The 13,224-nt window shown below is 42.6% G+C and overlaps 1 protein-coding gene across 1 annotated transcript in view; it reads right to left on the reverse strand.

The window, feature by feature from the left end:
* Positions 1-5,767: 5,767 nt before the first annotated feature.
* The window catches only part of MFSD6 (major facilitator superfamily domain containing 6), a 30,312-nt gene continuing 22,855 nt past the window's right edge, over positions 5,768-13,224 (reverse strand). Inside the window, exons 4-6 of the mRNA XM_063116239.1 lie at positions 13,032-13,130; positions 10,584-10,864; positions 5,768-6,223 (exon numbers count right to left, since the gene is read on the reverse strand). Of these exons, the coding sequence (XP_062972309.1) occupies positions 6,053-6,223; positions 10,584-10,864; positions 13,032-13,130 (551 nt within the window). The 3' untranslated portion in view covers positions 5,768-6,052. The remainder of the gene's footprint in view (positions 6,224-10,583; positions 10,865-13,031; positions 13,131-13,224) is intronic.

The following is a 13,224-nucleotide window of genomic DNA, read 5'->3' on the forward strand; positions in this document are numbered from 1 at the left end:
TAATGCTGTTTCATTAGGCTCCAGTCCTATAATGGTGACAGAAATTTATGAGGGACTGCATGTGTTCCCAAAAGGAACTGGGTCTAACTAACTGTTCAACAAAGTGAAGGCTTTTGTTTTTATTCTGAATAGGCTTACAGGGAAAACTTGCCTCCAGACTATACAAGGGCCAATTTACATGGAGTTTGATTAAAGTTAAAGCCATTTGCAATACACCATGTTAAACTAGTTTGACTGCCCTCAAGGCAAGGGGTAATCCAAAGTGGATGCCTTTGCTTTAACATGGTTTGCATGGAATTAGGAAGTACAAGAGGAAGCTCTGTAGGCTGCTGTGATTATCACCCTCCCTGTATTCTGACTCTTTCTAAATAGGTGTGTATCCTGTAATTTCCACAGTGATGAGCACAGAATCCCATATCTTAATCTCAAGAATTTTCCCATCAAGTCTCTAGTTCTCAAGTCTGAAAATACAAGCTTGAAAGTTTATGAGCCATGCCTAGCAACATCTTTGGAGCGGTGGGGAGAGGGGACTGAAAAGACTCCTGTAACGGAGCTTCAAGGCTCTCCCTAGCTCCTTTCCCCTTTATTAGCAGTAACTATTACTTATGTAAACATTAAGCACATACATTTTACAGGTTGCAAGACTGACCAAATCTTGACACAGATTTTGTTTTTAAGGATCAGAAACGCAGCCCTGGTTTAGTGAAAACTGCATACAAATGTTGAGAGCAGCCCCGTGGGTTACATGTGTTCTTAAACGTCTTGGGCTGCCCCTGCCAATTCAAAGTAAATTTTAACCCTTATCTCCAGGGCTTATAGCCTTTTTTGCCTGAGGTAACATCACACAGCCCCAAAGTCACTTTTGTGGCACAGATCTATTACAAGGTGGGAGTTGAGGCAAGGAAAACAATGCAATCTACATTCCACTTAACAGGAAATGCTTAAAAATGGTTTGACCTGCTCTTGCGTTAATTCTGTTGCCTTGAGTACAATTAAACCACATTAACAGTGGAAACCCACATAGGTCATCAGAAGCAAGCCCCATTGAGTTCAATGGGACTTACTCCCACAGAATTGCATTTTGAGCCAGCCCCTGCCCACACCTTTTTGGGCTGATGGGCACATTTTATATTTTGAGGAAAATATGATGGGTCCGTTCACAAAATGGCTGTGTCCATTCACAAAATGGCTGCCATGGTATTGCAGCAAGTCATAAAAAACATTTCACAGCTTTTGTGTTTGTGGGTGGAGGTGGGGGAATGCATTTAGTGAAAGAAAATCAAGGCAAAAGGTGCTTCACTTTGCAACTTCCCCCAAACCCAATGTTAACAAAATTAAAATGGGGAGGGGCAAGGGATCTTGGGTAGCACAAAGGGAGATGTCTGTAGTGCATTGGTCCCCACATGCACCACATTGGAGACCCCAGATATAAGTGGTTTAGAGCTTGCTCCCTGTGTGATATAAGCAGGGGCATACATCCATGAAGAAAAGAAAAATCCCTAATGCCTTGTCCAGTGCCTTTATTGTTAGAACTGGGATGGACAAATGGTGGGCTGAAGTATAGGTCAAGATGGACATCCTTTTGTAGTGTTAAAATTCCAAGGATGACGTAAATGACCTTGAGCAAAATGGGCCCCAATAAATGAGTTAAATTGTCCATTCTAGAAAAGTCACTCTGAGTCATTTTCAGCAATGACATTTCCTTGGTAGTGCTGTGTCATAAGATGAATGTGCAAAGGTGGAGTTGAACCATGAGCTGCACACACACACACACTTTGTGTAATGAGACTCTTGGACAGAAGCTTCCCTGTATCGGACACTGTTCTCCTAGGGATGAGGTGTATCTAAGCAGAAAGAAGTGCTTGAGGCTGTATTGCGTCTAATGTGCTGCAGGGAACAAAGCTGCAACTTCATGCAAGACACCTGCTAGCAGGGTATGTTCTGTTTAGAAATACACTCTGCATTTCTATTCCCCCCCATCAGAACATCACACTTATTCTGAAGAGCTCACCTGCAGAATCTTTGCCTGGAATTGCTGCGCTCCTTTGTCTGTATGGCTGTTTCCATAATGTTGAATTCTACAAGGTTTCCGGCAGGATACTCTTAACTCAGATGAGCCTTTAGACAGGGCAGATCCTGCTTCCTGAAGTGGAACAGCAAATTGCATCCCTCCCTCTATGTCAAGATGCTTAGTACCCAAGACTGGCCTAATTATTTTGGCATCTGAGGCAGAAAATCCCAGAACTGCCTCTCCCTGGGAGTTTATATGAAATAAAGATTAAATAACAATTTGTTGCCCTTTCATGTGTCCCAAAAATCAGCTGCCTCAGGTGACTGCCTCACTCAGCAGGCTTATTTCTTGTGTCTATTATATTTAGACTAGTGAAATGTCCATGTTGCCAATCTGACAGCAAAATATACTGTTTCTTGATACACCCTGCTATGTCAGTCCTCCAGCAGCTGTATAGATGTTATTTTTCCTTGAATGCAATTGAGGACTTTTGGTCCTTGCTTTCTCACACCTGTCGCCGCTGAACGACATTTGCTTCTTCACCTCAAGTTTCCGTTCATCTTCCCCTACATTAAAACCCAGCTTTTCCTAGGGCTGCTGCTTTTCCTCCTCCGCCTCAGAGCTCCTTTGCCACTCTCCAACAGCATTCCCTGCTGCCAATTTGGCCACTCCCAAGAGTTTTTGTGTTCTCCCTGAATGCTTGCGCAGTGTGCAGCTACATTGGAGCTGTAGCTCCCCAACTGCCTCAGACTCCTGGCCCAGATGCGGAAACATTGTTTCGCTTTCAAAACTCATGCTTTGAACTTCTTTTAACTTTAAAACATTTCTGCACATCTACACTGCTCAAGCTTCTGTTTAAAACAAAAATGAGCAAAATCCACCGGGTAGATCTCAAGTAATAATCCTTACAATACTGTATTCTTATATAAGTTTGTAAGACTGAGGGCTGGGACTGTCACTTAACTTACATTGTAAGCTGTTCTGGGAGCATTAAGATGCCAGACTCACCATAGCTTAAATTCACACTGAACTGCAGCATGTGCCAGGTGCCATTTTGGGTATGTGACCACAACGGAGTCGCGGTATGTCATCCAAACTCAGCCATTTGGGGTTATGCAAGGATTGCTTAACCCCTGGCCAAGTTCAGAGGGCACACTGCAACCCCACTGGGAGTTGCATATTCAAAATGGCACCCAGCGTATGCCACTGCTCATCAAAAGTTAAATGGCCTGAGCAGCTCTTAGGCCCTGCTCCTGCTCAGAGAAGTAGACGCATGAGCTTGGGAGACACAGGTCATGACCACAAAACTGTAGTTAGAAGGGCAAAATTGCACAAAGCTCCCATTAACCATTTTTCACTTGTTTTAAAAGCAAGCCACCTAAACCAGTTCATATAAGTAACACCAGGCATCTTTTCATGTACAGTGAAATTTTATTTCTCTCACTACATTTTAACAATTCCACAACTATGAAAGGCGGGGTTACAGTTCCATTGCCCATGTATAATGATGCAACAGCTTCAACAGACAAGTTAGAAGTGTAAACATAACATGTAAGTTCAATGCCTCACAATTCAGGTGCTGAACATTAAAAGATATTACCACAGATATTACTACGTGAACTCTCTACACATTATTCGCCTGAACAGGGTTTTAATGTTTTGTTTAATTTTTAAATAAACATTTTGAGCCTGCCATCTGCTTGGTTCTTTTATTTCCTACCCTCCCGCCCAGTTATAAACATATAATAAATACAATTCTTTCTTTTTAAAAGGACACTTAAACAAGTCATGAGAAATTTACAGTACAGTACATTTAAGTGCAAAAAAATAGCTAGTGACTACTCTCTGGTGTTTGGTCCCAGGTATCCATGTATTGATTCTGTCACAGTCCCTTAAGGCTTCCCTCAGTATTCCATATGGTATTTTGAGGGACATAGACTTTTAAGTTTCCATCAGTTCCCATCTTTTCCTTCTTCACAAGCTGCCTTGGGGCATCCTGTCACATGCTCTGCATTAAAAATCAAGTAAGGCTGCATGCAGCTTTGCTAAAAACAGATCAGTGTATCTGACATCTTATTCTATGAAGTGCAGTTAATGTATTTCCAATGTTCTTTCAAAGGACCAATTACCTGCAGCTGCCACTTCTCTTGATTACATGGTACAACCAAAAGTTGCTTTTTTCCTAACAGCCAGTTCAGGCGATGATGGGCATAAACAGGATCCAGTACACACAGCAGCCTTCCTGACGGAAGTAAGTGCTGAAGCCAAGCCCCACCACTTGGCTGCTAGAGGTCAATAGGAGTTTGATTTCACACCATCTCCCATTAAAAGAGCAATGTGCAAATCTGCCCTTTAATAAGAAGCTCCTAATGAGAAACACAGCTTTAGACACCTAAGCCTAAAGGCTTAAGTCTTGAGTCTAACATCTTCTCTCTCAGGTATAAATACCAAGTGTCTGAGAGTTTGGTTCAACTAACATTGGAAAAACGTGAAAAGACAATAATAATAATTGGAATTGCCAGTGTTTCGATGGACAATACAAGTGTAAAAGACGATCCCAAACATACTGTATCAGTTTTTCACTAGATATATGACAGTGTTCTCTCATTCCAACAGATTTTACCTCAACAATATTCTCCTCACCTAACCTAGAGGCGTTGGGATTTCTATCCGTCTCCTCTCCAGCCCATAGGCACTTCAAACGTACTTTGTACAGATGATCATAGCCCCCAAATTAAAACACACACACACACACCATTTTTATTGTCATGAAGCAAAATATATTGGCCCTGATCCAGAGAGGTTCTTGAGCAGCAGTTGATCTATGCACGTGCCATTGAGCAGTACAAGAATCCATTCTCTCCCACCAAAAAGAAAAAAGAAAAGTTTGGTGCTAGCTGGTGCAGACCTAATGCATCCTGTTATGGGAAGTCTAAGCTAGAAACTCCCTGTATCTAGTATCTCCTTGCCCAGAAAATACAGCTAACCATGCTGACCTTCTGTTTGATGGTATTTGAGCTGCAGTAGGAGCCCCAGGTCCCAGATGTGGGATGGGGGGGGTCTTCCCCCTGCACACACCCAACAGCCTAAAAGGGAAGATCCACATATAAATACTGTTTCTATGGGTGAATCCTATTTGCTGGATTAGGGCAACTATGTCCTGTATAAAACCATAGTACCCTCAAACTGAACAATCACAGTCAAGGTTTTGAAGCACAACACCAAACTTCACAACCCCACCCCCAACCAGCACCCTCATAAATGAAGGGCTATAGGCAGCTGAATTGGTTTACAGTTTGGTTTTTTTCTAAAATGCCCTTATCAATGCTCCATGGCCTGACCACATATGTCAATAGCAAGTTCGCTGGTTAAAAAGATTCTAATAGGTATTTAATGTAGAATCCTATTGGCCAAAAGCTATTCAAAGTTTCTGAAAAGTCTTTACAAAAGACAGAATTCTATGCTAATCCTTCATTCTAAATATTTAGTGTATTTTCTCAGTCGTTTCAGTAGCTACGCAACCTGGGAAGCCAACATGCCCCTTAATAAATTAACATAGAGAAAAATAGCTATGAGCTTTCATCCTCCTCTTCCCTTCCCCTAATAATTAATTAGAAATATTAACTATGTCAGGCAAGAGGTAGAGGAATGCAATATCCCTCTTCAGAAATTGAAGTGAACATTTCCTTTTTGTGAGTACAAACTAAATTCAAAACTAATCATAGTAGGATTTGTTTGTTTACAGACCAATAGAACTTCAACCCTCCTTTCCACAAGGGTTGAAAACGTGTCCCAGTGGAATATTGAGTTCCTTTGCTAGTCATTATTAACCTAGCCTCTTCTGCCTAACCTTTCTAAGACTTTAGAGTCCTTCCTGGGACAAGCTTGTTAGGTGGGTCTTGCCACAGAAACAGCCTTAAATATTTTAAAAGCATATGCTGCATCAGGTAACCGTCACACAAGGTGAAGGGAGCTGCAGTTTCAAGCTTCCATCTCGGCAAGAGCAGGATTCAATGCAGCGAGGTGGATGCAGTGAGGTCCTTATTCACGCCCTGCCTCAGGGGGCTGAGCGCTACTATCTGAAGGAACTGGGCCATCTGGGCTAGGCTTGGTTTCAAGGGTTGGTGTGGATAGTGATGGTTTCCCAGCTGCATCACTGTTTCTTTGATCCTGAGGGCTGCCTGGTGCAGAGCCATTGCTATTGTCGGCTTTCTAGGAGAGAAAAAGACAGCACATGTTAAAAAAAAAAGAGAAGATTGTGGATTTACTGTCCAGAAAAACATAGACATCCTGCCATTCCAGGTAAGCCAGGCAGCTTCCTCATGAATAATAATAACAACAACAAAAATCATATACACAGCACAGCGCACAAGCAGAGAAGCCATAAGGGAAAGCCATCATATCCAGGTAGCATGTTGGACAAAAAGATGAGAAAACTTACCTTCCTTAACTTTTCCTAACTGCTCTTCCCCAAGAAGCATGTAGGAAAAAAGCTGATTGTATTTTAAAGACAAACAAAATAATGAAATTTATGTGTGCAAGGAACAAAATATCCCTACGGTTTGTTAACTAGTTTCACGCTCCTTTTTAATGGAGCTGCCCGTATTTCCCTTGACACATTTTCCACGTAATGCTTTGCATCAGACCCACGAAGTATGAGCAGTTTGCTATTTCTGGAGCAGAGCTATGAATATTTCAGCAGGCTGACTCAGCAGTTGGCCTTTCCTCCTTAATAACCATAAAGGGGCGCAGCAGGCACACTTGGAACAACCAAGGGAATATTTTTTAACTGCTCCTTTCCAGCACATGCAAATACAAGTTCAAAGAATAAGGTTAACCGTATTCCTAAAATCCAAACACTAAACAAACCCCACAGACCATAACAACTTCATTATAGCTGAGTTTGGACATACACTGCGTATATGGTAATCCACACAAGGAAGCAGGTCTTGTGTGTGTGTGCATGTGTGCGTACTTATCTCCTTGTTAGATTGGGCCCCACGGCTGCAAAAGCTGCATGTTAATCTCGGCTTTTATAGTGGTGATGTCTCTATCAAACCAAAAGTAAAGCACTGGATGACATTCTAATTCCTGGAGGATTTAGATAGGAGTGGATCAGTTACTTGGGCAAAATTATTAATGCGCTGTGATTGTCAGCCTTGAAGGGGTACATTTAATTCTTTTCAATACAACTGTTCAGTGTTTGGCTTTTATGTTTCAAGGCACACTGATTCCTCTTGGTACGTACCAATGAAACTGAGCAGCACAGCAACCGGATGAAAACAAAAGAGGTAGGGAATTGGGGTGGGTGGATGTGGGTGATAAACAGTTGGTCAAGCAGATGCTGCTTCACTTTAATGCCACCTTAAAAACAATCACTTTTAAGAACTGCAATTAGCAGAACAAGCATTTCCAGACAAATGCCAATCAGGATTGTCAAAACCTCGATCACACGCATTTCCCAGGAGTGGTAGTGTTAACAGCCTCCCACTGCCTTACCAAAATAGGAACCATACCTTTTGTTCTTGCCCTTGAAATACCACCTACAAATCAGAGGTGTTTGGCTACATATGTGTCCAAGGCAGGGCTATAACACTGTCAACAATCCAGTTAGATGAACTGATTAGAACGATGCCCCTGATACTATGGGAAGTGTGGTGTAGTGGCTAAAGTGTTGGACTAGGAGTCGGGTGATCGTGGTTCTAGTCCCCACTCAGCTGTGGAAACCCACTGGGTGACTTTGGGCCAGTCACAGACTTTCAGCCCAGCAAACCTCACAGGGCTGCTGTTGTGGGGATAAAATGGAGAGGAGGATTATGTACGGTGCCTTGGGTTCCTTGGAGGAAAAAAGGTGGGATATAAATGCAATAAATAAATATATAAGGGAAGGAGATTTTTAAAGAAACACACACACACACACAAAACCAAAACCCCAAACTATTTTTTTAAAAATAAGGCACATACAAAATTGCACGTGGTCCATGCTATCTTAGAAAGAGACTCTGGATTGGGAAGGGGCAATGTGACTGCTGGGACACTCGTATACATCATCAAAAAACAAAGCAGGCTGTTTTCTTCAGATCTACTTTTTACTCATTTCCAAATTTATGCAATTTAAGTTATCAGTCGATTATGATCAGCTAACTAAGATATCACGAAGCCAGTGACAGCCCTAGTCTAAAGGGCACCCATAATATTTACCTGCTAGGACTTCATCACCAAAACCAGCCTGAGTTCTGTTGACTTTCAATGGGACTTTGGACAATATCCCATGTTAGTCCTACTTAGAGTAAACCCATTGAAATGAATGGGACTTAAGCTAGTCACGACTAACTTCCCATTCATTTCAATGGATCTACTCTAAGCAGGACTAACACGGGATACTACGCTTTGGTTCTCATCTGGCTTTGCATCAGCTGGGAGTTTAGGAAATTGCAAACGTAACAAGGATTAAAACTCGTTAGGAGCTGTTGAAAAGTCACCTGTACAGGACTTAGGATGCTTTAAGTATGTGCAACAAATATGTGCCTGACACTTGTGGTAGGAGCCAAGGCCACAATGTTGCTCTCTGTTGTTCAGAGAGCAATTTTTTTCATGAGGTAACACACGCATGTATAGATCATGTTTCTTCTTACATTCTGTATAAAGAATGTAATTTGTGAAAGGCTACCAAGTCAACAGCAGACCATTTTGGTCTCTTCAAAACACTCACTTAAGCCATGATAATCTGGTCGCATATCTGTCTCTTAAGGACTCATAAACCAACTAATTACTGAAACATGTCCTACTCTTAAGTCTCAAAATACAGTGAATTACTTGAGTTCAAACTAAGGGTGAAAACCAACATTGCACGACTGGACTTTCACTTGCACAACAGGACCTTCCCCTCCTTTCCTCCTCACTGCAGCTCTGCCCCCCTAAGAACAGATTTTGAGAATGCGTGGGGGGCTGCAGGGGGAAAGAGAATCACCCCCCTCTGTTGCACTGACAGAAGTCATTTCCATCGGTAGGAGGGGTTAACTGGATATCACCCTGTGTTAAAATATGTCACTGACTTCACATCTGAACACAGTTCAATACATACTGAACACATCAAAGTTGATGCAAATTCACTAGTGCATGAGGTAGATGACGTAAATCACAAGCATGAGTAATACTGATTATTGTTTTTCACCCATTCCTCTGTAAGTAGCTATCTTTAGTAAGCATGTTGCACTGAGGTGCGTACTAACAAGAGGTTGAAAAAGGACTACATATGAAATAAAAGGAAATGCCTGTGATAGATCAGGCCAAGGATCCATCTAGACTAGCATTCAAACACCCCTGGGAAGCTCTAAAACAGAGCAAGATGGAAATGGCCACCTCCGTTGCTCATCCCCAATATCCGGTGGTCAGAGTACACTGCCCCTGAGTATGGAGGTTGCATCATGGCTAACTCCCACTCCATGAATTTTCCTAACGCTTTCAGAAAAACTTTGAAAGTAAACACAAATCACCCATTCTTGTGGCAATACATTTCATAGATTCAATACGTGGCTGTGTGAAGCAGTGCTCTCTTTTGTCAGTCCTCAACCAACTTGCCAATAAGTACTGTGGATAGGGAGAATGTGGATAGGGAGCCATTTTTCTCCCTCTCTCAAAATACTAGAACCCAGGGCCATCCCATGAAACTGATTGGTGGGAGATCCAGGACAAATAAAAGGAAGTACTTCTTCACACAGCGCATAGTTAAATTATGGAAAGATGTAGTGATAGCCACCAATCTTGATGGCTTTAAAAGGGGGTTGAATAAATTCCTGGAGGCGAAGGCTAGCAATGGCTACTAGCCCTGATGGTTGTGTGCTATCTCCAGTATTCAAGGCAATAAGCCTGTGTGCACCAGTTGCTGGGGAACATGGGCAGGAGGGTGCTGTTGCACCATGTCCTGCTTGTTCAACTTTGGCCAATGGCTGGTTAGCCACTGTGTGAACAGAGTGCTGGACTAGATGGACCCTTGGTCTGATCCAGCAGGGCTCTTCTTATGTTCTTACAATTGACATGAATGACCACATGAGGAAAACCTCTGCATTGCATATAGAGATGTCCACAAGGTTTGTGGGCTGGAGACTAGATACAAGCTCCTGCAGCTCAAAATGCTCACCTTCAAAGAAGAGAGGAGCACTGCAATCCCCCAGAGTATTTTCCCGCTCAAATTAAAATCTGAGTTGGAAAGGAGTTCCCACTGCTGCGCATGTGTCAAGTCAGGAAGATTGGTTTGGAAATGAGCCGGGCCATTCCACACTTTCTGCAGAAGTGGTTTGGCTTATTTCGGAGTCAATCAAATGCAAGCCAAAGGTGGCTTGCCCATCTCTAATTGCAGGCCACCTAGATTTGTTACACCTTTGGTCTTCGTTACTGGTTTAGCAGCACTCATATTTAATGCTTAGATGGGGGGGAAAGGGATGCTAAGTACGGAAATCAATTTATGGGACTACAATTTCCATTGCAGAAGTGGAATCCTAAAGCTTTTGGTAACAGCTGCATATTTGCTTCGCTCCTAGAAATACCTTTTAGGCATCAAAGATTGGGTTACCTGCAAAGGCTGGTTCTCGAGGGCCTGATTGCTTTTGGAGAGCTGAACCATCTCCTTTATTTGATAGAGTGCGTAGGCTAGAGTAACCCATGGAGAAGAACTGACTCCCCAGGCAGGCTTGTTTACGTCCTCTTGTTCTTCTTGGTGCTTTGTTTTCTTGGGAGGAAACCTGGGCTCCGGACGAGGCATGATGTCTTCCGTCTGTTGCTGTACAAGATCAATGGTGGCTATGGGCACGGGGCTGGAAGGCACTGGGATCCTTTCTGCCAGCATCGTCTTTTCTGAAGTTTCAAATAACAGGGAAGGTCATTTCAACAAAATTTACTGCCGGGGAATTAAGGGCAGGGACTGTTCAGAATCGAGGCCCTCTTGTGCAGCAGTGGCAGAGCAGCACTGGATGCTGGAAGCAAGCCCCGTACCCTGATCTAAGGGGTCAGCACTCATCCACTACTGCTGTGCTAGCACTGGGGGGAAAACCCCATACCTTTTCTGGATGGAAAAAGGAGGAAGTGACAGTAGCACCTCACACCTAATCTAAAAAAAATAACAGGGACAATCTCATTTCTGCAATTTCAGCAGCCAGTTACAGCAAAGGTAAACTTCAGGTGGGAAGAGAGATAGGGCCCATTCAGAAGACACCTTAAACCATGGCTTTAACCATGGTGGTTAAGCCAGAAAGCCAGGCCGTGTTCAGAATGCACCTTAAACCATGGCTTTAACCACAGTGAATAAGGCTTTTTGCTTTATTCACCATGGTTAAAGCCATGGTTTAAGGTGTCTTCTGAACACAGCCTGGCTTTCTGGCTTAACCAATGTGGTTAAAGGCATGGTTTAAGGTGTCTTCTGAATGGGGCCATAGACAGACAAACACAGACAGACAGAGAACTATTTCTGCAGTCTGCTATCCATCGATTTCATCTCATTTTCATGTCTGCACCCTGCTTTTCCTCCAAAAGGAAGCTGAAAGTGTCTCACAACATACAAAACAAATACAAATATCAAAACAACGTCCAATCCCATTCCCAAAGGTGAGAATATCAACAGATAGTAAAAAAGCAAAACAAAACAAAAACTCCAAACACCCAACAAAACAGGAGACAAAAAATCATGAAGCCCAACGATTCAAAATAATTCACCAGAGAAAGCTCTTCTCTTTCTGCAGCTCAGTTTATCAGGAACCTATTTGTCTTTTAAAAATAACTTTGAATTATACATAAGACAAGAGAAATTTGATTATGGGACAACATTTATTTTAAGCAAGGTCCGAGGGCCCTTTGGAATCAAAGAACGCTGCAGCTCCAAGTGGCCAATCTTCTTTCCCAGTCTTTGGATTCATCTATCTCGGACAGAGGACAAAATATGTTTGCAGTTAAGAATGTCTTATTTTGAGAACGTTAAAATGCTCCCTGTTTGCTGAGCGTGCAAAGGTCTGCTTCAAACAAAACAATGTCCAAGAATGACTCGAGTCGTTAAAGTTACATTAAAGTTACAATTAAGCCAAAAGATCACTGAAACTAACTGTACACAAATGAGGAAGAGAGAGTGACCCTGTTCAGAAGACACACTAAGCCACGGTGGTTAAGCATTTTGAGCTAAACATCATGGCTTAGTATGTCTTGTCAACCATGACTTAACGTGTCATGTGAACCATTCCTAACCATGGTGGCTACATAACCACAGATTAAACATGCTCACGAACCATTTGATGCAAAAGGATTAGCGGTCTAACCATGGCTTAGCGTGTTGTCTGAACAGGCCCATTGAGAGAGGATTTCAGACCTTGACAATAAATGGTGGTGCAGCTAAGACTGGACCTCAGGTCCACCCCCAGCAGGGTGATGGGATCAGTAGCAAACAGTCCCAGTTACAGATGCTACTGTTGTTATTTTTACTTTAAAAAAAAATCTATTATCCTTTTCTACAATAAAATGATGCTTATTGCCATCAGGGCAGCAGAATCCAACGCCATTGTATTCCTGTAGTCACAATTGGCAACCGTCCTTATTTTCTCTACCATTTCAGGAATGTATAAGTTGTTGTAAAGCATGGAATGGTAATTGGGGTCAGGGAGGAAGAGAAATGTCAGTATGTGTTTCGCAACTGAAGTAATACACATGGTCATCTAAAGCCACCACCCTGATAAGAGACATCCACAGTCTAAAATTACTTAGGGACATAGGAAACTGCTTTATACTGAGTCAGACTTTGGTCCACCTAGACCAGTATTGTTGACACTGACTGGCAGAAATGGCTCTCCAGGGTTTCAAGCCAGAGTTTTCATAGCTCTACCTGGAGATGTCAGGACTCAAACCTGAGACCTTTTGCATGCAAAGCAGGTGCCCTACTACTGTGCCATGGCCTTCCCCCTATCTGCAGTTGTGGTAATACAGTAAGCACACACAAAAACATTGTTGGATGAGTCTGAATACATGGGAATAATCTTTTTACCCTCCTTCTCGTCAGGAACCGCCAACCACTGGATTAACGCAAAAAGCAAGAGGATCACAAGACAGGCCATTCCTATCCCTCGGAATGTTGAAGCGGCCCCTGCAAAGAGAAGCAAGAAGAGTAAGGTCCGATTCAACTGTGCAAAGAGTGATTCACAGCGCAATCCTATACGTGTCCATTCAGAAAGTAACCC

Source organism: Elgaria multicarinata, chromosome 2, assembly GCF_023053635.1.
Source record: "Elgaria multicarinata webbii isolate HBS135686 ecotype San Diego chromosome 2, rElgMul1.1.pri, whole genome shotgun sequence".
Classification (NCBI taxonomy): domain Eukaryota; kingdom Metazoa; phylum Chordata; class Lepidosauria; order Squamata; family Anguidae; genus Elgaria; species Elgaria multicarinata.